Source organism: Phragmites australis, chromosome 4 (assembly GCF_958298935.1).
Source record: "Phragmites australis chromosome 4, lpPhrAust1.1, whole genome shotgun sequence".
Taxonomy (NCBI): Eukaryota; Viridiplantae; Streptophyta; class Magnoliopsida; order Poales; family Poaceae; genus Phragmites; species Phragmites australis.
The window spans coordinates 11,930,927-11,953,472 of record NC_084924.1 but is presented as its reverse complement, the minus strand read 5'-3'; the positions used below and the strand labels follow the sequence as shown (position 1 = coordinate 11,953,472).

The 22,546-nt window shown below is 43.0% G+C and overlaps 1 protein-coding gene and 1 pseudogene across 1 annotated transcript; one reads left to right on the top strand and one right to left on the bottom strand.

Annotated features, from left to right (window-relative positions):
• Window positions 1-5,842: 5,842 nt before the first annotated feature.
• On the top strand, window positions 5,843-7,741 carry LOC133914195 (protein SABRE-like; annotated as a pseudogene).
• A 5,005-nt stretch (window positions 7,742-12,746) lies between these two features.
• LOC133915716 (probable ubiquitin-conjugating enzyme E2 18) lies at window positions 12,747-22,263 on the bottom strand. The gene is made up of 6 exons (XM_062358987.1): window positions 22,104-22,263; window positions 21,826-21,929; window positions 21,363-21,465; window positions 21,206-21,269; window positions 13,170-13,258; window positions 12,747-13,085 (listed from the first exon to the last, which is right to left on the bottom strand). Exons 1-6 carry the CDS (start codon window positions 22,134-22,136, stop codon window positions 12,990-12,992), a joined length of 489 nt encoding a protein of 162 aa, XP_062214971.1. The 5' UTR covers window positions 22,137-22,263; the 3' UTR covers window positions 12,747-12,989.
• Window positions 22,264-22,546: the final 283 nt, after the last annotated feature.

Here is a 22,546-nt window from a genome sequence, read left to right as displayed (position 1 = left end):
GAAGCTCTTGCATAGGTCGATCAAGGGAGATAATAACAATAGATAAATGGGGAGCCACAACAAAAGAGGACTAAGTGGTAAGAACAGGCATCAAAGCAATATACTAAGGCTTTGTGCTCTCTACAATTGGTACCATTTATTATTTGCCACTTGTTTTAGTTGTGTTATTATCAATCACCAAAAAGAGGGAGATTATAGTGAAAATGGCCCTATTAGGCTATGATTGTAATTTTGATGATTAATGATAATATAGTCAATAGGACTAACATGTTTGTTAAGAATATATATTAGTAGGTCTCATGGATGCAATACATAAAGAAGTCACCGAAGCCAGGATAAAGTTTGATTTAATTGGAGAGGTCCCACGGAAAATGACTATACCGGATAGTCTAATGATACCAAAGGTATACACACTGGAACATTTTACAGAAGGGTGGAAAACTGAGATGAAATCAGATTGTTCTCGTCGGAAGGTCCAGTGCTCAAGAGTTTGCATACACCGGAGTGTTTTCACTCAGATGAGGAAGGAAATGACTTCACCAGATAGTCTGGTGATCTGTGCGCTCTACACACCGGAGCATTTGTTTCAGAGAAGACTGCAACTGTCGAAGGATGAAGATCAATCCACCAGAAGATCCGATGACTAGATAATAGTGCACACCAAAGTGTTTTCCAGAGAGTTGCAAAGAGATGAAAATCAACTCACCGTAGGGTCCGGTGATTAGAAGATCAATACACTAGACAGTTGAACAATAAAGAAGTTGGCTTGATTAGGCTCAAGTATACACACCAGATAGTCTGGTGATGGAGATAAAGTATACACCGGACAATCCGGTGTTAAGAAGAAGTTTGAGTGGAGTTCCAACGGCTAGTATCCACTGATGTACACACCGGATGGTCTGGTGCTTGTACTAATATTATCATTAGATTATCCGATGTTTACAGTAAAGTTGAGCCGTTGGAGCAACAGCTAGTCTGCGTGGTTGAGGCTATACATACCTCTCTACTCGTCCATTTGAAGGTGCTGGAGTCCAGAGAAGCTCATATACACTTGAGAAGACATCCAAGCCATCAAAGTGCTAAAAATATTTATCCAAGGAAATTAGCACACCATTAGAGAGTAATTAGTGCTTATAGGCCTAGAGAGAAGTGTTGCTAGGTGTTGCAATCTAGAGAGTGGATCAAAGAGTGATCCAACCGTGTGCTGAGAGGTACGTCGACGTCTTGGAGTCTTTGTGACTCTCCAGTAACTTGTTGGCTCTCTGACTTGGTGTGGAGTAGCGGCAAGAAGATTGTGCGAGGACACGGAGGCTCTTATTTTTGTGACTAAAGCTTCGAAGTGAAGACGACGCATAATTGACCGGAAGAGAGGTTAGTAGTGAGACTTTGACTTGGTGGCTCATCGTGCTTGAGGTCTTGTCTTGGTGACTTGTTAGCTCAGAAGCCGTAACCGGAAGAGACTTTGCGACCGTGAGCATATCCTTTGTGAAGCTCCAACGTGTACTAGAGGTTGCTTGTGAGCCACCGATACCACGGGATAAAAATCCCGTGTGCTAAGTTTGTCTCTCTATCTTATTTACGTTTTCGCATTTACATATTTGCAATTTACCTTGCTAGAGTAGGTTGTAATCCTCTTGAGTGGTAGAGTAGACATACTAGATAAACCTAGAGCACATTTAGATAGAAATTAAGACATGTTTATCTTATGGAATTTTTAGAGTCATTTGTTTTTAAGTGCTCCAATTCACTATTCTCTTAGGACATCATCTTTCCTCATATCAACTTAGGGACCAAGAGTACCCAATCATAATTGTGAACTAAATTTTTGATACATTTCAAAATAAACTTATTAATCCCAACGATATAGTTGTTATTAGTTACCAAAATACTTACCACTTATCTAGTGGCCTGAATGCTACCAGAATATTTTAGTGTTAGAGAAAGCAGCCTTACCCATGGTCAAAAAAGTAAGAACGGTGACCATTTCATGTACAGCATCTTTGACAATTTTTACAATTACTTGCTACTTTTAGTAGTGATCGTATTTTTCTTCTCTTAATTATTAATCATTAGAGCATCTCCAACTATATAAATAATAGCTTCTATCTATAAGAGTCACACATGCGACCAATAAATAACTTCTACAGTAGCTTAAATACAATATTATCTATAAAATTAATATAGATAAACATATAATAGATTGTAAGATCAATAAATTAAATGAATAAACTATCTATCAAATAGAGTATCTCTAACGATACATGTCAACTAATTATAAGGATGTCCATATCATGTTTTATCTACGTGGATAGTCTGATCTTATAGTCTATTACATGTTAACATATATTGATCTTGCAGTCTATTATATATGCATGCATACATTATTTTTAGAGACTGCTATATTCAAGTGGTCGAGGAGGTTGCTTGTAGTACTATGCATTGCACTGTTCGTGGACTGGATGCTGACTTGGAAGTTGGAAGGCACATGTATATATACCGCTTTGAGCGTGTGGTTGCCTGACGGACGGCCCATCGAACAAAATGTACGCTCACGGCAAATCTCGACACGCACGAGACCAAGTGTTGCATACATGCAAGATTCTTATTTCAAGTAGGAATTTTCGCATGTAGGTTAAACATTCACGGAAGAGGATATTGCATCAGTAAATGCCCCTAAATTGCATCAGCAAATGTCCCTAAATGGCATCGTGGTCTGCTCTCCAAAGTTATATTTATTTTGTTTCATCAGGTTAAAGTGTTTGATCCAATGGTGGAATAGACTTGCGGAGTGATGATCAATGGCGGGGCATGTAAAAGTGTTTGATTCATCTACCTTTACCTGCACAGTTATCAGTTTATCACTCTCCCATGAAATGAAGAACACCGAACCATACTTTTTTTTTGCCAGTTTTAGAAAGAAAAAAAAAGGTTATTTAGATGCATGCTATTACAAATTTGCAAGAATTGAAAAATGCCATTACAAATTAGGAATTTAGAACTATACCATTACAAACTTGTTTCTTCCACACCCATGCCATTTTGTACGCCCAAGACACAGATTCACACCTTTCCTGAGCCGTGTATTTTCATATAGACCAAACTGCCCTTAGCCTGAGCCGTTTTGTTAGCTGAGTCTGACTTGACCAAGTGCTACCAGTCATATACCTCTTTGCTCCTAGCCGACGAACCCTAACCCTCGCTCGTATTGGAGGCAGAGGTGAGTGCTCGTCACTAGCAATGAAGGCGACTTGTCGGCATCAACAATGGAGGCGATGAAGCCCCAGCCGAATCTCATGTGGACGCCGGCCTTTCCTTCTCCTTGTTCCTACGCCTGTACTTTGGTCTAACAAAAACGTCCACAACAGTTACGTCGTTCCCTTCATTATAAAGCAGAAGATATTTTAGAATGATTTGAGTCAAACTTTTAGCAATGTTGTACACAAAACCAAAGTTATTTGATTTATCACCCAAATGATATTGGCATATTTACCATAATAAAGTACTTCCATAAAAAGAATTTGTGGAAAGCATGTTATGATTAGGCACAGATATTAAGAAAGTTATAAGGTAGATGAGTCCATAATAGTACCCAAAGCCTTTCGTCAACAGCCCCCTACCGACCTGCAGATCCATTAGGGGGGGAAGGTGGATGAGGAGGAGGAAGATGAAGAAAAAAAGAGGAGAGGAGGTGGAGGAGGAAGAAGAAGATTACCCCCCCCCCCCCCCCTTTGATTTCTCCCCTGCTTCCGCCACTGCTCATGAACACACGCACACAAAAAGGGGGGAAACATTATCTCACCTTTTCCCAATTTCTTACAAGCCACATATCAGCAGCAATATAAACATTCTGTGGGCCTGAGTTGTGCAGGACTGCAGGCAATCTGTCAGCTGCCTCTCTGTATCTCCATCTCACTCCCCTCCTCGCCAAGTTTGCCACCCGATGAGGATGACAGGAGGGAGAGATGAGAAGATGGCAGTTGGTAAGTGTGCCAATCCACTCGAGTGTGACAGGATGATTACATGGCACTGATATGTCAAGATTAAGTAATAACACCGAGAAAAATGGCTGGAGGGGGATGCTAAATGACTTACAGGTGTGTTGATATAGGAAAGTGAGATCTAAGAACATATTGTGTAACTGATAAAGGCAATGATACAGTGTGGAACAAGTTTGGAGAACTAATGACTTATAAAATAGAGCTGAGTCCTGTAAAAAGATTTAGATGTACATAGGATATTGTGTTGATTTTTGAAATGGCATTTCTTCCTCGGATGACAACATGTTCTTTAGAACACTGGCTGGATCTATAAAATCCAACTTTAACCACTAATTTATATGTAAGCATATTTGTAAATGCTAATGAAGTTAAAATAACATGAGGTTTATTTGCATACAAATCTACTTATCATTTTAAATAGGCCAGTCTACATTCACAAAAATGTTATTGGTAAAAATTAAGATATATATTTTTTTTGCTTGCACACTTCCCTTGGTGGCAGTTTTTGTGTGCGAATGTAGCATTTAGTAACAGAGGATACTGATTTTTTTTGTCTAGTTGCTGGCACTGCACAATTCGGGCTCGAACTATTACATGATTCTACTGAAAATTAGGTGTCACTGTCTATAGTGCTGCTTTACTAGCTGTGTTTTTATTAACTCCTAAGTTTTTCAGATGGAGATCTGGCCACTGAAAATATATCTTGTTCTGAAGATGTATAGAATGATGTGGGATTATTTCTTTCCTGAGGAATATGATTCACAACGACATCAGGTAAGCTGTTCTGTTCCATTTTTCTTGTTGCTTTGTCTTGACTGTTTATTTCTGAATTTTGTTTGTTTGGGAGAAAAGGAAGTTTGGAGAGTTTCAACATCGACTGGACCTAGAAGAACAAGAAGACTCTCTTCTGGTGTCTATTCTGTTACTTCTAGCAGCTATTCAGTCAGAGAGCATGAGCTTCCTGGAAAATCAGGTGCATCAATATCCACGTCAACAAATGTCTCAAGTTGGCAAGGTTTACATGGTGACAAACTCTCAGGTGAGGCAACTAGAAAATGTAAATAAACGATGCACTAGCACTTGTAATATGTATACACATTTATTTTTGGGTAGTTTATATTGTGTTACCACAAGCCTACCTGAAATCAGCTGGAATTACATGAAGCATTCTTGAAAAAATAGGGGAATCAGTCACCCCTTCATGATCAAAGGTCTTACCATTTCTGAAGGAACTGGGGCTATGCTCTCTTTCAAATAGGCCCTGAAAGGAGAAGGATGAAATGTGAAATGCATATGAACCTTCATCTATTCACTAACTCACCTGAAATGTGAAATGCATAATAACCTCTGAATAAAATTTACTTGCCTATCAACACATAAACTTTTAGAGTTTCAAAAGGGTGCAACCAAAAGGTGTCTTTCAATGAAAGGATGTCCTTTTATTAAAACATGCGCACAATTTTCTGAAGGGTGCTGTAGAAAGTTGTCTTTCAATGAAAGGGTGTTCTTTCATGAAAACATGCACACAACTTCACAAACCTCTACCACTTCCACTAAAATGTGTCTAGCTAACACGTCTTTTAGGTATTGAAGATCCAAGGATTAAGTTCTAACTGAGTTCTATCTGATGGCTGTAATTTTAGAGGTGACACATTGCATTACAGGCCAATTCTAGGGTGAATAAGGATTTATAATGTCTCCTTTTAAATTTGAATCCTAAGGATTTAGTCTGAGTTGGATTGTTGTGTTAATGTTGTTGAGTATATATTGGAAGAAATGTGTACAAATTGTCTAAATGCTTAATCTACATGCAGGTGTCGAAATATCAGAGTCTAAAAGCCAATATGGTATGTGGTTCACATCAAGAGTTGTGCCGGACATCATCATTTGAAAGGACTTGGGAGGAAAGTGCGGCAGGAAGTGTCCCAAATAATGATGTGGTATCATTGGTGAATTCTTCAATTGTCGCTTCAAAAGGAGACACTAATAATTCCATGGCAGAGAACCCTGTTGTGGGAGCTGAGATGTGGAGGGGTAAAACAAAAGGTTCTAAGCCTGCCAAGTCTGGCCGTTTATCTCACGAGGAAAAGAAAGTTGGGACATATAATGATGAGAAAAGGACGAGAACTCGGAAATTGATGGAATTTCATAACATCAAGATTAACCAGGTTAATACATTTCTTTATCGTTGCATTCTGGGGTGTTCTAACAATTATTTCAGTTTATTTTACATTAAATATTGCTGATGTTATAGGTTGAACTTCTTGTTACATACGAGGGATCAAGACTTGCTATTAAATGACCTAAAGCTGCTTATGGATACTTTCCACAGTGTAGAATTTACTGGTACATGGAGGCGACTGTTCTCGAGAGTCAAGAAACATATCATCTGGGGAGTTTTGAAGTCAGTGACTGGAATGCAGGCAAGTGCTCTGGGTGTGCACTACATCCTTATTACAGAAGTGTGCTTACAGTGATTAGCTGTTTCATATTCTAGATCCACATATTCACCACTTTACAAATATTTTATGGTCAAAAGCAAGCTTAACTCATCTGTCCTGTTACACGTTCTGTTAGGTTTTGGTATCTGTGATGTACTTTTGGAGTCTGATATCCTAATCAATAGCACATTCATGCATCAGTATCCATTGGCCTTCAGTACTTGCTTTATTCTGTGAAAGAGAGCAGTCAACTTAATGTCGGTATTAACATTGTTAGGGTTCAGCTCCAACGGCAATTTCTGTGTGGGTTTTCACTATGCCTGTAAACCGGGCCTGCCCCTGTGAGAAATCACCCTTGCCTTTTTGTGCGTTTTGTAGTAACATCTACCCTCTGTTGCTTCATGTTCATACTCGCTTAAGTTAATAGTCTTAGAGAAATGGCATGGCCCCTTTTCTGTTTGAAATCTTTGGCAACATAGCTACCTTTCATGGTTATATTATTTCAGTCTATAGCTGGTAATTTTGCATAACTATTTAGGTAAAATATCAAGGATAATCAAGTTCATGTGCTCCCTAATCAGCATTCATATTTGTGTGTGTGTGCGGGGGGGGGGGGGGTTTATTCCCCCATAACTATTTTGTTTCAACCAGGAACAGTAGCTAATGGCGTCCTTTTGAGCAGGGGAAGAAGTTCAGCAACCAAAGGGAAACACGTGATGGTGTTGTTCCTGAAAATGATCTTAACTTGAGTGACAGTGATGTTGGTCCTCATGGAAGACCTGATCAATTTACTGCTTCATGGGTTAATAGACGGGCGATGGTGCAGGTGATGGATTTGTCACATCAATTAGAGGGCTTTTCAATTCGCAACGCTGTAAAGCAAAGGCCTTTGTGATGCGGGCAATACGAGTTGATGTGCATAGAATACCACGCCGAATGGAGTGATGGTGAGTACACTTTGGCTAGAGAACTTACAATTACAAAGGCCAAGAAGCTCCTACGAAGACATAACAAGAAATTGTGTCCAAGAGGGCAAAAGAACTCAGGTGTTCTTGCCCTATTGATACTTCGGTTCATTAGTCGAGCACAAGTACTTCTGCTCTAGTATGGCTTACAATTCCTTATCTTTTACCCCTTAAGGTCTGGCATTGCAAGATTCACTCCCATCTAGTACACGAGAAACGACTCCGTATCAAAGTGATTCCTCTGGGTCATCGTATGAGGACATCCATGAGTAGTAAAACAAACACAGTTAGATCACGATTTTCTGACCCCAACAGTCGACACCAGCAGATGCTGTTGTCAGCTTCTACAATTGGAGGGTGAGATGCAATCGTTTTAGACATAGGACATTTGGACGGGGGCAAATGTTAACAGAACATCATTGCTCAATGAAACAGCCCTTCAGCTGTGCATAGCCTTGAGATCAGTGAGCTCTTGGGGAGCTTCCCCTTGTATATAGTAGGGTGCAGTGGCAGAATTTGTGTCGCGTTTGTAGTTAGCAATCAGGTGTAGCATGAAAATATTCAGATGTATAGTGGTTAGACATTATATCCGTAATTATATGGCCTTGTAAGTTAACAATAGGCCTATTATTCCTTGATAAATCCTTAACCCATGGCCCGAGGCATTCTCATTTCTTTGTACTTGAGAATTTGCATGCGTATATTCACTGGTGAACGCCTGTTGCAATAGTCAAATCCAAAATTTCCAATAAAGTTTCCTTGTGAATGGTTTTGTAAAAAGTATAGCAGAAACACGGGAAAAGCATAGTTATTATGGCGTCGTCATAATGAGGATATGGTGATTTTGGGCCTCGTCACGGCACCAGCATCTATGGCATCTGTTGTCGCCATGGCACCAATAAGGCATCGTGTGGTGGGCGTCATATAGGCTAGGCCGAGGGGATTAGAAGGAAGAGGAGAGGTCGAGTGGGTCCAAGCCATACATTTTCCTTGACCTAGTGACTGGCGAGTCATGGATCCCCTCGCCGCCGTTGAGACCGTGGCGCCGCCCATGCTCCTCATTGCGGTGCTACTCGTGCTTGTTGCCCTCAAATCTGTTCGCCCACCCATCTCCGTTGCCCCCCATTTGCAAGTTTGTCGACTCATCTGCAAGTCTGCCACCCCCACCTGGAAGCCGTCGGCCTGCCCATCTCAGCCGCCTCGCCTGGAAGCTGTCCGCCTACCTATCTTCACTGCCCCCACCTGGAAGCCATCGGCATACCCCTCTCCGCCGCCCCCGCACTCGCCCTGGTATGCTCTCTCTTCTCTCTGTTCTCTCATACTCTCAGTCTCTATTATACATTACACAATGAATGTTTACTCTAATACATTACACAATGTACACTAATGATGTTAGGCCATTATACACCTATGTGATGTTAAGCCATTAGGCACATATGTGATGTACTAATGTTAGGCATATGTTAGCACATATGTTACACATAAGTGATGGATTGGCTAATAGCCTATGTGATCTGTTAGGCGTTAACACATCTGTTAGCAAAGATAGGCATATGTTAGAACATCTATTAGGCCATTTGTTACACATATTTGACTGATTTTTTCATATGTCCAGAAATATCACTGAATGCAATGTGAATTCTTGTAACTCTGGTTGGATAACAAGAAGAGAGATTGCCATATGATGTTAGGCGCATATGTTAGCACATATTTTAATCATCGGTAGTTAGCACTACTTCTTAGCTCTTGTAGTCTATTGCTAATAATTAACAACAGTTAGCACTATTTCTTCACTTCTTTTGTTAGCATTTCATAATATTCTAAGTTGTTGCCACATTTTTTTTCCGAACATGGCTACTCAAGGGACTGGAAGTGCAGATGCCTCAGACGTCGCATCAAAGTATGATCCAAAGTGGAAGCCGGGAATGTCAATTGATCTTGGTTGGAAATATGCATTTTAGACGACTATTGGTAATAGAGATCTCTTGCAATATTGCTTGTGTGATAGACCTATAACTGGAAGAATTACAAGACTCAAGGAGCATCTTGTGGGTGGTTATGGAGATATTCTGAAGTGTGGCAAAACCACACCAGCTATCACTCAAGAGATGCAAGCTTCTTTGAAGGGCAAGAAGAGACCACTTTTGCTTGATGATGAAGGAGGGCTTCAAGGAGAAGATGATGATGTGATTGATGTGACAGAAGAGTCCCAAAATGTTACTAGAAGCATTGTGTATCCTACTTCAGGGACAACTGTCAAAAGAAAATAATCTACCTTGAAGTTCAGTGCACCAAAAGAGCCCAACACAAAGTTAGTTGGTTCAATGCTTAAGAGAACTCCAAAAGAGGTTGCGGAAGAAGGGCATTCAAAGGGTTCATCTCAAATCAGTGTCCAAGCTAGCATGAGGACAAATGAAGAAATAGATGTTGTCAACTTGGAGTGGGTCAGGTTCTTTTATGAGTGTGGCATACCATTAATACCGCAAATTCTAGGTAGTTTGAGATTGCTATAGTGGCCACTACACAATATGATTCTAGGTACAAGCCTCCTACCTACCATGAGCTTAGGGAACCATTGCTCGAGAAGGTTGTTAAGGAGACGGATAATTTGAGGAAGAAGCATGAGGATGCATGGAAGCAATATGGCTACACATTGATGTCAAATGATGGATGGATAGGAGATGGCACCATTTGATCAACTTCTTTAGTAAATAGTCTGGAGGGGACTTTCTTCTTGGAGTCAGTTGATGCATCAAGTGAAATTCATGATCAAGTGATGCTAGCTGATTTGTTAGATAAGAGAATAAGAGACATTGGAGTATTTAAAGTTATGCAAGTTGTCACTGACAATGAGGGCTAACTATAAGGCAGCGGGCAAGCTTCTCATGTATAGGTTTCCTACGTTTTATTGGACTCCTTGTGTTGCACTTTGCTTGGATCTTATGTTGAAAGATGTAGAGAAGATGAAGGCATTCAAGAAGCCTATCTTATGTGCCCGGCATGTCACTACTTTTATCTATAGTCATGGAAGATTTCTTAGTGCAATGAGGGAGAAAACAGGTGGTAGGGATCTTTTGAGACCAATAACAACTTGGTTTGCTATCACATTTCTCACCTTGCAGAGTTTGCACAAGCACGAAGATGCATAGAAATATCTATTTATCTTTGATGATTGGACTAATTGCAAACTAGCAAAGACAGAGGTCAGGAAAAAAGTGTATGATATTGTACTTTCTAGGGAGTTCTAGAATTCCGTTAAGGATTGCCTTAGAGCTTCTCTACCACTTATCATTGTGTTGAGTGTGGTTGATGATAAGAGGCCTGGCATGCCATATGTTGCTTCTCTCATGAATCATGCAAAAGCTAGGATAAATGTTGCCTTCTGTACTAAAAACAAGAGAAGCTTGCTCAATAAGATCTTACTAATTATTGAGGGCCGTTGGGATACGCAGATGGACACCCCACTCTATGGTACTGCCCTCTTTTTGAACCCAGGAAAATTGTATGACATCCAAAAAGATAATGATGAATATGTTGGGCACCTAAGGAGTTGTTTCAATGATGTACTTGCACAAATGGTGGAAGATGGTATCCTTCAAAATAAAATTGAAAAACAATCTATGCTCTATGAAGATCAACGTGGAGACATCTTCAAGAATTGGATGGCCCTTCAAACTATAAAGTCAAAGAACCCTTGTAAGTGATTTAAAATTGTAATTGCAGCATGTTATTTAAGGCTTAACTCGTAATATATGCATATTTATTGTTAATTTAGTTGATTGGTGGCGTGCGTATGGTGACCGGTCCATTAACTTACAATGATTTGCAAAGCGTATTTTTAGTCTTTGTGCTTCATCATCCAGTTGTGAGTGTAATTGGAGCACTTTTGAATTTGTAAGTAAAGTACTCAAGTTCCACATTTTAATTAGCAAAATTAATCATATATTTTTAGTTATTTTGCTTGTTTTTATGGTTGCTTGTAGATTCATACTAACAAGAGAAACCGGCTAGAGCATTAAAGATTGTGGTTTATGTTGCCTGCATCGGAAAATGACTAGTAGGTTCCGAAAGCGCAATGAAGAAATGGGTAAAAGCTATAACCCTTTGGTTATGAAAAACTTTGATTGAGAAAATGAATGGGTTGACTCAATGGCCCAACCTCAAGGTTCTAGTGATTCGGATCTCACATGGGATCAAGTTGATGAAGCAATTTGTGTATCACATGAGCTTCGAGGTCGTAACCTTCCTAGGATCTACGCTCGTCGTGCAAGATATATATCAAGAGTGGTTGAAGAAGCAAGAGTGGTTGAAGACGACGAGGAGAGAGAGGAAGAAGACATCATTGTGGATGATGTTGATGTTGATGATTTTGGTGATAAACCAATGGATGTTACTGAAGATGGTGCGGAGAATGTGGATGCTTCTAACTATCTCGATGAGTTTGCATTTGATGACTTTTGAGAGATGAGAAATTTGAAATTTTGAAAGATGAGAGAGTTCTATATCTTTTGTGCTATATTTACTTTGCTATTTGTCTTTTGTGCTACATTTATATTTCCTTATATCCTAGACTACAATTGTTGAGCTACATTTACATTGTTATTTGCTAATATCTTAGACTATAATGTGTGTATTCGCCATGTGTATATGGCGTCGCCACACTATGCGCTATGTCACTGTAAAGTTGTGAAGGTGGTGAATCGTCACGCTGCCGTAACAACCTTGGAGGGGGGACAATTGACAAGGTAAATTCTTGTGACGCTTCACAAGTAACATGATTTCACGGAGTTGGACAACTCGAGTTCCTATAAGCAATGAAATGTTTACCCGTGAAAGAAAAAGGAAATAACAGTACTTAGAAAGAAATATTTAAAAAAATCTGGTGTATTTATGTTTTTAAGGTATATGTAGCGCAAGCAAATGCTATGAGTGAGGAAGACTCGAATCCGGCTAGACAAGTTACACCATAGGAACCCTAATCAATTGAGCTATGCTGAAGTGGTGTATTTGATCCCTCTGGTCGTAAATAAATGAATAATGTTTTGAACATTAATACGGTTCTCAAAATACGACGGCTGATTACTACTTTTTATTATAATATATTCATGACTGACTGACTGGAGTATGTTCTATTCATGATGACCTTAATCGGGCCATGCAGATGGAGGTACACCCCTGGAACGGAATTGTAGTCTGGTAAGGTTGGTAGCAGAGGTTCTCAAAAACACCAAAATGGAAAAACTACAGCATTTACACGTCATAGAATATACTCCGTATATCTTATGACCCTTATATCATTCAGAGACTAAACTGCGCTTCGTGAGCAGACATTGAGAATCCAATAAAGCAAAGTTTAACAAGCATTTCATTTCATTTCATGTCTGTTCAGTAAATCGACAAGATACAGGCATTATTCTATGTATCATCAAAGGTGTAATCGTTAACAAGTACAGTTTACAAACCACAAGGGCATGTTAATTTCCGATCAAATGGGTCGCTCGCAATAAGCCTAAATCGTATTTCCCATGTAAGGCGCCATACTAAGGTAGTCTGGATGCTGCCAGGAAAAGCCAATTGAAAGCCAATCACACTTTGTCATCGTGGAACCACCACCTGGTCTCCTTCGGTGACCTCCCGTTCCGGCAGTTCCTGACATAGCGATCATTATCTTCTGGGCGTTCCTGCAATCAATATATCAATATATATATATTGTAGTCAGATAGAAAGATCTACTTCAATAAGGATATGTCAAGGAAATATGTAACCTTTGCCGGTGAGCTTGACAACATAGACAAGATGCTGATACAGACAGAACTGACAGTCATCGCTGGGGACCATGAGTCATACAATATATCTGTAGACAAGCGAAGGAACAGTAAGCTGAAAACTCTTCTGGAGTTGCGACACCCAAAAAAAAAAAACTCCATTGCCAGTTAGAATAGCTTAGGCAATCTTGCATCACAAAAATTCCAACAGGAAAGACGCTGTTAGGGCTCAGTCTTGCATCCAAAAAATAAAAACACAGGAGGTACTAAATGTTTCATCTTCTACAGTATTGAGGAAGGCATCTCGATAATATAGTCACAACCCACAAGACTTAGAGGCCAAAAAGAACTCTAAAGCAGAAGACATATTTGAGCTGTGCCATTTTAGCTCATTTAAATAATTTAAGCTAGAAAAGGTAGATCACAAATTGATAATAGAAGATTGTGAATATGTATACACAATATATACTTGCTTCAAATAAAAAAAACTATAAGAACTCAGTGGTAAGAACATTTTGCAACGATGACAAATAACAACTGGTCATGGTTAGTACTTAGATTTCTCGGATTTCCATGGCATAACCAGTGGACCATGATAGGAAAATGAGACAAAAACATTAGAAAACTCTACCTGTACCAATACCCATTGGCTCATTGAATCAATGAACATTTATCATGATCGATAACTAGATTAAATATTAAACCTGGTGCTGTGTTTCAACAAACCCATGTGTTTTTGACTATGGAAAGCCCCAGAAAACATTATTGCATTTTATATATTATGTTTTTGTTATGGAGAGTATCTTCGGCAGGAGGAGAATCAAATTAGATAGAGATAGAGTTTGTTTGTTTAAATTAGTTTGGTTCGATTCATTAGTTGGAGATAAGATTTGTTATTCGGTTTAGTTAGAGATAAGATTATTAGATGAATTGTTAGGTGCCGGCTCTATTTAAAGAGCTGAGGATAATCGGTATGATTAAGCAATGAATTAACAAGTTTAGTCAATGTAAATGAATTGAGAGGGTGAGTACGCTCCGCCAATTATCCCTACGGATCCAATCAACCAGTCCATATCAGTTTTGTTCTTCAGAGTGACATTCTAATAAAATTGCTAGAAGTGTTACTTGCAAGGCAACCCGTTCCTTAGATGTTTGCTTACCTTGCCTTGACTGAGCATTATATTAATACACTATTTCTGTTCATTTAATGCCCTGATAAAAGGACTTTTTGCCTATGAAGATAATCCAGCATCAATAAAATAGCTGACAGCTTACATTTTGGGCAAGCGTTTTAAAATAATGGCAGTCAGCAGATATGGAAACATTATAACTTGAATTCTCTAAGTTTAGCAACGTACAAGGGTTAGCACAACTAGACACAAAACCACATCATTTCATTATCACTAAAGAATATTTCATTCAACATGAAAATCTTGGAAAATTCCATATCAAATAAATGCATGGACATGCATGGATGATATATCATTGAACATTCAGACCGTCAAAGATTATCCTGTAAGTAATTTGAGTAACAAGACATGGTGCGGAGATTCTCTAGGTTGGGAAAGAATATGCAATAGCCCATGACAACATGCTGGGCTGATGTTTTCCTCTAAAGAGAACATACTGGGCTGATGCATCTATGGTCCAAGATCCTCGTGGTGCACTACTCTAATAAGAAAAAGGCAATCAATCAATGAGTCAACCATTTCACATAGAAGTAAATAACAGACATGAATTGCAAAGATAACCTATAACTCCAGCTTAGTCACATTCCTAAACTTAATAGAAGATTGGATACCACTTCACAAGTGAAGCGTTAGTATAATCCTTATGTAACAGTAGTCGGCACTGCTGTAAACAGTAAGGCGGTCACTGTACCAACAGTAGGCCAGTCATGAGGCCTATATATTAGAACACCCCCCCCCCCCCCCCCCCGGTATGATTTAGAGCCGAGGAGCTTCAAACATCAGAAGCTCTGGGATGATCTTCATCCGATGGAAGCTTTTGAGAAGAGCTTCTGACCTTTGGATGAGTTTCAATCCAATAGAGGTTGTTAGCAGCTATAACCTTTTAGGTGTTTAAATAAATATCAAAAGCTTCTAGCAGAAAAAAAACTCATGTGCCCAGTGTGTGCTCGCATGTGTGTTCATACAACCCACCTCTCGCAAGATTGATTCCAACAATTGGTATCAAGAATCAGGTTTGATCGATCCCGGCGATGTCGGCTCCTACGATTGATGCGGCTTTGAGTCCTCGGAGGCAGTTCAACCGCCACAACTCCCCATCGTTGCCGCCACGACGATTGCGACACCGAGACGTTGGTGGACATGATGTGGTCGTACAGCATGTGGTTAAGGACTGTGTTACCGGGACTCGTGTGTCTGAAATTTTTTTGCCGCGTCGACGCGTATCCACACGTCGACACGCACCAGACGCGCTGTGACACGCATCGGATACGTCGAAGCCGTGTCGAAGGGAGAAAGGTCACCTTCGACGAGACATATGAGGGCCGGCGACGAGTTAGGAGAGGACAGGAAGACGGAGGAGATCTAAGAGAGATAGTCAACATCGTCGGTGGAGAGGCTATGGCCGCGGCAGTAGCTCAATCCGAGTGACAGCCTTATCAGTAGAGATGGATTCTGATGAAACCGAGGACACTGGAGAGGAGAGAAGGATGCGGACTGCCGATTTCGCTAAGGCCTGATGCTAGATGGCGGCCGGCGGTGGGGGATCCGTTGCAGCGGTGGCCATGTGTTGTGGGAGGAGAGAGAAGCAGCTATAGGAAGAAAATATGCGGCAGCGGCTTGCTTGTGTACGTGTGCACTGAGTTGGGAGAGGTTAGGGCATGTAGTGGGCTGGTAGGCTGAGTGGGCCATCCTGGTTTGATGATATCTCTTTTATTTCCTTTTCTTTTTTATTTATTTCTTCTTTTTTAAACGTGTAATGCATTTGTTTGTGATACATCACGTGACACAATCTGGAATGTGACATAATAGTAAATAGTTGCACACTAAAGTTTCAAATGCTCACTCAAAAAAGAAAATTTATATACAAATTTCTAATTTTGTATTTTATATATTAAAAATAATATATATTAGACGAATCCCCAAATCCTATTTTCAGAGTTTGCCGAATCAGACACACGCATCCGAGTCGGATTCCGACACCCGCATCCGTGTCCTAGTAACAGGTTAAGGAGGCTGGCGACGCGTCGTACCCGATCCTCACACGAAGCAACTACGCTAACTGTAGCTTGCTCATGAAGGTCATGTTGCAGGCTTGCGGTCTCTGGGACGCAGTTGAGTTTGGCGATGCGAATTTCCAAAAATATCGCATGGCGCTGGAGGCCATCCTCCGCGTCGTGCCCTAGGAGATGATCGGCACGCTCGCCATCAAAACGAGCACCAAGCAGGCCTAGGACGCCATCACATCAATGCGCGTCGGCGACAATCGTGTCCGCAAGGCCTCAACGCAACTGCTACGAAAGGAAGTCAAGGCAATTTTGTTCTGTGACGAGGAGACGATCAACGATTTCGCGATGCATCTCTCCAGCCTCATCAGCAACCTCACTCACGCTGAAGGAAGTGACTGGAAGGCTAAAGATGGTGGAGGATTGTCTCTCCGACCTCATCACCAACCTTGCTTCACGTTGGAGGAAGTGATTGGAAGGCTAAAGACGGTGGAAGATCGTCTCTCCGGTCTCGTCACCAACCTCCCCCACGCTGAAGTGATTAGGAGGCTAAAAGAGGTGGAGGAACGTCTCAATCCGGAAGAATCCCCTGCTGTTAGCAGAAAGGTCCTCACCGAGGAGCAGTGGCTCATTTGCATTAATGAGCAAGAGCAGGTCGCAGGGTCCTCGAGCGGCGGCAATGCCCGTCGCTGTGAGCGCGCACCACGGAAGAAATAGGGAGGCAGCGGCTCCGATGGCAAGGAGGCTACGCGTGCTCTCTCCCGCGACAAGTGCCGCAATTGCGGCCGCTATGGCCACTGGGTTAAGGACTGCCGATCGCCCAAGGATCAGGTAAAAATTTGGCCCGAGGCGAGGAAGAGGACGAGCCAACGCTCCTGATGGCGCAAGCGTACGCTCTCAGTGATACGCAAAAGCCACCGTCAAGACAAATCCACCTCTACGAGCCACACGCACAAGTCCACCTTGGCGCCAACAACAACAGCGACCACCTGGAGGGCTGGTACTTTGACACCGACGCCACCAACCACATGAAGGGTCGTCATGATGTCTTCGCGAAACTCGATCAAGGTGTGATGGGCTCTGTCCGTTTCGGAGATGGCTCGATGGTCGACATTCGTGGTTGTGGCACCATCTTGTTCGCCAGGAAGAACAACATCATCAGCGTGGGCCAGCTAGACGAGGACAAGGCGCTCTCCGACGTCTACTTCAACCCACGGTTGAAGAACAACATTATCAGCGTAGGCTAGCTAAACAAGGACGGCTCAGGGTGCTGATCGAGGATGGCATCTTACGGATCTGGGACCGCTAGCGCCGCCTCCTCGCCAAAGTTCATCACAGGACGATGGATGACGCCAACCGCTATATGTGGCTGCCGCTCTAGGCTGCGAAGAGCGGCGCAGCGGTGGCAATCCAGGAGGAGGCGGAGAGCAGTCAGAAGCTTCGCGTCCTTCGCAACGACAACGGCGACGAATTCACGTCTATTGAATTCACAAGTTATTGCGCGGATCGCAGCATCCAGCGACACTTCTCTGCACTGTACAGCCCACAACAAAACATCGTAGTGGAGAGGCGCAATCAGTCGATCGTCGCGACGACGCACGCACTCCTGAAACAGAGGGGTATGCTAGCGGAGTTTTAGGGAGAGGCGGTGAGCACCATCGTCTTCCTGCTAAATCACGCATCAACGAAGAGCCTGGATGGCATGACGTCGTTCGAGGCATGACACGGTCAGAAGTCGACGGTGAACTTCTTGCGCACCTTCGGATGTCTGGCGTACGTCAAAAAGGCATGACCGCATCTGCGAAGCTTGATGACAGGAGCACACCCTGTGTCTTTATCGGTTACGAACATGGCGCGAAGTCGTACCGCCTCTACAACCCAAGCACCAAGCGCGTCCGCGTGTCACGCGATGTGATCTTCGACGAGGACGCCGGATGGAGCTGAGAGGTGAATGCCGCTACGAGTGGCTTCGTCAAGCGACTTTGCCATGGAGTTCATGGTGAGTCAAATCCATCTCCTTGCTATTGACGGGCTCACCTTAGTCGAAGGAGGAACACTGGCGGCAGAACCACTTGCACCAATTCCAGCGACAGCCAATGCATCGCCCAGAACGCTGAGCGATGAATCTACCAGGGAGGCTAACTTTGTCACGCCACCGCCAAATGATAGCGCTAGGCTCGACGCACACCACAGCGACAACTCAATACGCTACTGCATCATTGACAAGCTGCTCGGCGACTGGGGGGCTCTGGCAGGATACGGTACCCGTGTCCTAGACAACGCCGAGCTGCACCTGACGAGCGCGGGAGAGCTTAACTCCTTCGTCGAGGCGGAACATGACACGGCGAGGCGAGCAGCAATGCTAGAAGAGATGAAGTCCGTCGAGGAGAATAGAACATGGACTCTGGTGGAGCTGCCGCGTGGACACCACCCAATCGGGTTCAAATGAGTGTTCAAGCTCAAGAAAGACGAAGTCGAGATTGTGATCAAGTACAAACCTCGCCTCATCGCGAAGGGCTATGTGCAGCAGTCGAGCGTGAACTTCGACAAGGTATTCGCACCTATTGCCCATCTGGAATCCGTGTGCCTGCTGCTGGCGCTAGCTGCCCAAGAGTAATGTTCGGTCCATCACATGGATGTGAAATCGGCATTTCTCAACGACGAACTGGAGAAGGAAGTGTATGTTGCACAGCCACCGGGGTTCGTCGTCGCCAGAGAAGAGCACAAGGTCATGCAACTTTGGAAGGCGCTCTACGGCCTGTGACCAGCACCGCGCGCATGGAACGCAAAGCTCGACAACACATTAAGGGCTCTCGGCTTCGAGCAGAGCGCGCACGAACATGCGACGTACCGACGCGGCCATAGCAACATGTTGTTGCTCCTTGGGGTCTACGTGGATGATCTAACCATCACGGGATTAGCTAAGGAGATCGATCGATTCAAGACAGAGATGAAGATTCAATTCAGGATGAGCGACATCGGTTTTCTCTCCTACTTTGGGATCGAGGTCCAGCAGAGCAGCGGCGGCGACAACATCACATTATTCCAAGCGCACTACACCACTCGAATCCTAGAGATGACGGGGATGAGACTGCAATCCCACTCACACCCCAATGGAGGAACAGCTCAAGCTCATCCGCGAGAGCATAACAGCAAGAAGTGGACACGACGGCCTTCAGTGTCGGGTTCGCGAGCCGCTTCATGGAGTGGCCAACTCAGGAGCATATGATAGCCATGAAGAGGATCCTGCGCTATGTTGCAGGGACGATCAACTACGGTTGCCACTACGGGAAAGCAAAGGAGGGACAGCTAGTCGGCTACACACAAGGCTTAAAGGGCGTAATGTTAATATAATCCTTGTGTAACAGTAGTCAGCACTGTTGCAAACAGTAAGGCGGTCACTGTACCAACAGTAGGTCGATCATGAGGCCTATATATTGGGGTGACCCCCCCCCCTATAGGTATGCTTTGGAGCCAAGAAGCTTCAAACATCAGAAGCTCAGGGATGAGCTTCATCTGATGGAAGCTTTGGAGAAAAGCTTTCGACCTTTGGATGAGTTTCAATCCAATAGAGGCTATTAACAACTATAGGCTTTTGGATGTTTGAATAAACATCAAAAGCTACTGATAGCCAAAAAAAACTACTGTCCAGTGTGTGCTCGCATGTGTGTTCATACGACCCACCTCTCACAGGATCGATTCCAACATGAAAGGCCTAGATTCCACCTCGGAAAAACAGTACCATCACAAAATGGCCAGATGCATCCCTCTTCAAGTTATTAGCTACAGACGAAATGAATGGCTGCCACATCGAGGAGATGTAGACCTACTGATGGTTACCGTTGTTACCCATCATGCCAAGCACCTGACACTTTAGCATGTTGTATCTGTAAAAATGCAGTCAATGTGCTCTAAAATAACATTTTGACACTGACAGCTTGGGGTGAGGGAAAATCTACATACATGCTGAACTTTCCTCTTCTTTGTCTGGTGGGTGGGTGGTGAGTGTGTTGGGGGGGGGGGGCCTTAAAGTTCCTATAAGTGTGTAAGTGTTCTAGTTTCTCTAGTTTTAAAGCAAATAAAGAAAGATACAAGGTGGAGCAGTCACACAGTAAAGAACAAAGTGAAGAGACATCAGTCAGGATCAAGGTGGCAAAATAAATCCTTGGGCTGGTTTTAGTGGGTCCTGTCACATGGATCGAGTGAGAAGAGTCGGTATATGGATGGCAATGTGATGTACGTTACAGCCTTATCCCTTCTTTGTACGATATTCTGATTCTTTCCTTTTTTATATATATCTTAGTGGTGTGGTAGGGAGAAAATAACAGTCTCAACTACAATGATGAAAGATGCCTCCTATCTGTGCGATGCTACAATGTGTCGCACATTGTACTATGCTATTCAAATGTCTGGTGAGACTGGTGTTTCAAATGATGAAAGAAGCAAGAAATTCAGAATTTTGATCCAGCACCCAGTCGATCCTGTTTGGTTAAGGTTTTGACCTGCGCCTCCCTCCCTTGCCCGCCGATACCAATACTAGAGTAACTAATTGTGTGCCACATCCAAGGAATAAAATTAAGGGTAAGTTTAGTTGCTATTTGACCCTGTTCAATCAAACAAATACAAAACTGTATTTTTACGGCAATCCAGTAACCAAGCAAGAAAAAAGAAGGGATAAAGACCCTAGCTGGGTTAGAAGAAACTAATCTGGTCATTTAAAATTTGAAACAAACAAGACATGGTGCAAGTAGGCTGACAGCCAAAAAAATTATCCAACAGAAAGCTGATCATTCAAGAGAGTTAAACACAAAGGTTAAGCGATAGTAGAACATAGCAATTATACCTAAACATATGTGCCCATTGCTGTAAATGTGTGGATGCATCGGTGCCGGATGCAGAAATATAACCTGCAAAAAGAAAACAACAAACAAAAGGCAATAGAATACAATGCACACTAATCGGCCAAAATTCAAACTTAAATGGGGAAAGAAAGATCTCACCTGAGGTGCTTCCATGGGATAATGCTCGGGGAAGTCCACCTGAAGTTGGTACGTCTCGCCCGCATAGAGCGTGCCTGCCGCCCCGGCCACGTCGATGACCCACCTTTCGTTGTTTCATCCATCATGATTTCATATATGTTTTTTTTGGGGGGGGGGGGGGTGGTTCAAGAGCACACAAATACTACATACCCATATGAAGAACTCACGAAGGAAAAAAACTAAAATGAAAACCCTCGGTAAAAGAAGATATTCCGCAAGAATTCCACAGCTGCACGCCCAAAACGCACGCAACGCATCTTGGATCAATCAGGACGCGAAAGAGACCGCAATATCACCAGGAATAACCGAAATTCGTCGCGGTTCCCCGCACAAGAAAGCATAAGAATCACCGATAAAAGAAGAATCAAGAAACCGCGGTGACGTTTGGTGGGCGAGCGGAGAGAAGGGGAGGGCGAGAAGGCACCTCTGTAGGTTGTCGGTGACCCTGTGCTTGAACCCGGCTGCGGGGTTGACCTGCCACTCCGTGAGCTCCTTCTGCAGCCGGCTGCACGCGATCTTGCTCAGCGCCTGCGCACACCCGCGCGCGCGCGCAGAGCGAGAAACGCCACAGGAAAAGATCAGCCAACTCGAGCCGCGCGAGAAAAAAGAACCGCCACCTCGGCTGCCCCACGGGCGACGAAATCGGATCGGGGTGGACGCGAGGGAGGAGGGGAGGAGAAGGAAGAGGGTAGGATTTGGTACCTTTCGGGATGCGGAGGAGGAGGAGCTCGTCATGGCACGCCGCTGGGCTCTCGCAGAAGCGGGTGTGGGAGAAAGGGGTATCGGTGCGTGCGCGTGCGGGCGGCGCTGGCGGTGGTGGGGCGGCAAGGACAAGGGGCGGGCCGAAGGAGAAAGCAGTCGGCAATTTGCTTTTGCATTTTTGCCTTCGGTCTAATATTATTTTATTAGAAAATTGTAAAAAATATAATTTAAAATAGGAAAAATAGAGATATAAGTTGTCTATCGGCACTCTAATTTACGACTAGCATCTATCGGCAATTGAAGTGCTGAAATCCTATTTGACATGCATGTAAAGGTGAGACGAGAGCCTTGTCAATAGTTGGTGTGCCGCTAGGTCTCTCTATAGGTAAAAAGGGATGTTAGATGGCAAGTGCCTAGCCGACCGACTTGTCGGCTGTTGCAAA

Excerpts from the sequence above, each read along its gene's own strand:
- LOC133915716 (XM_062358987.1), bottom strand. The coding sequence starts at position 22,136 with ATGACGAGCTCCTCCTCCTCCGCATCCCGAAAG. Across the intron at positions 21,270-21,362 it reads ATCCCATGGAAGCACCTCAG|GTTATATTTCTGCATCCGGC; the intron begins GTGAGATCTTTC and ends TTCTTTTTGCAG. Across the intron at positions 13,259-21,205 it reads CAATGGGCACATATGTTTAG|ATATATTGTATGACTCATGG; the intron begins GTATAATTGCTA and ends GCTTGTCTACAG.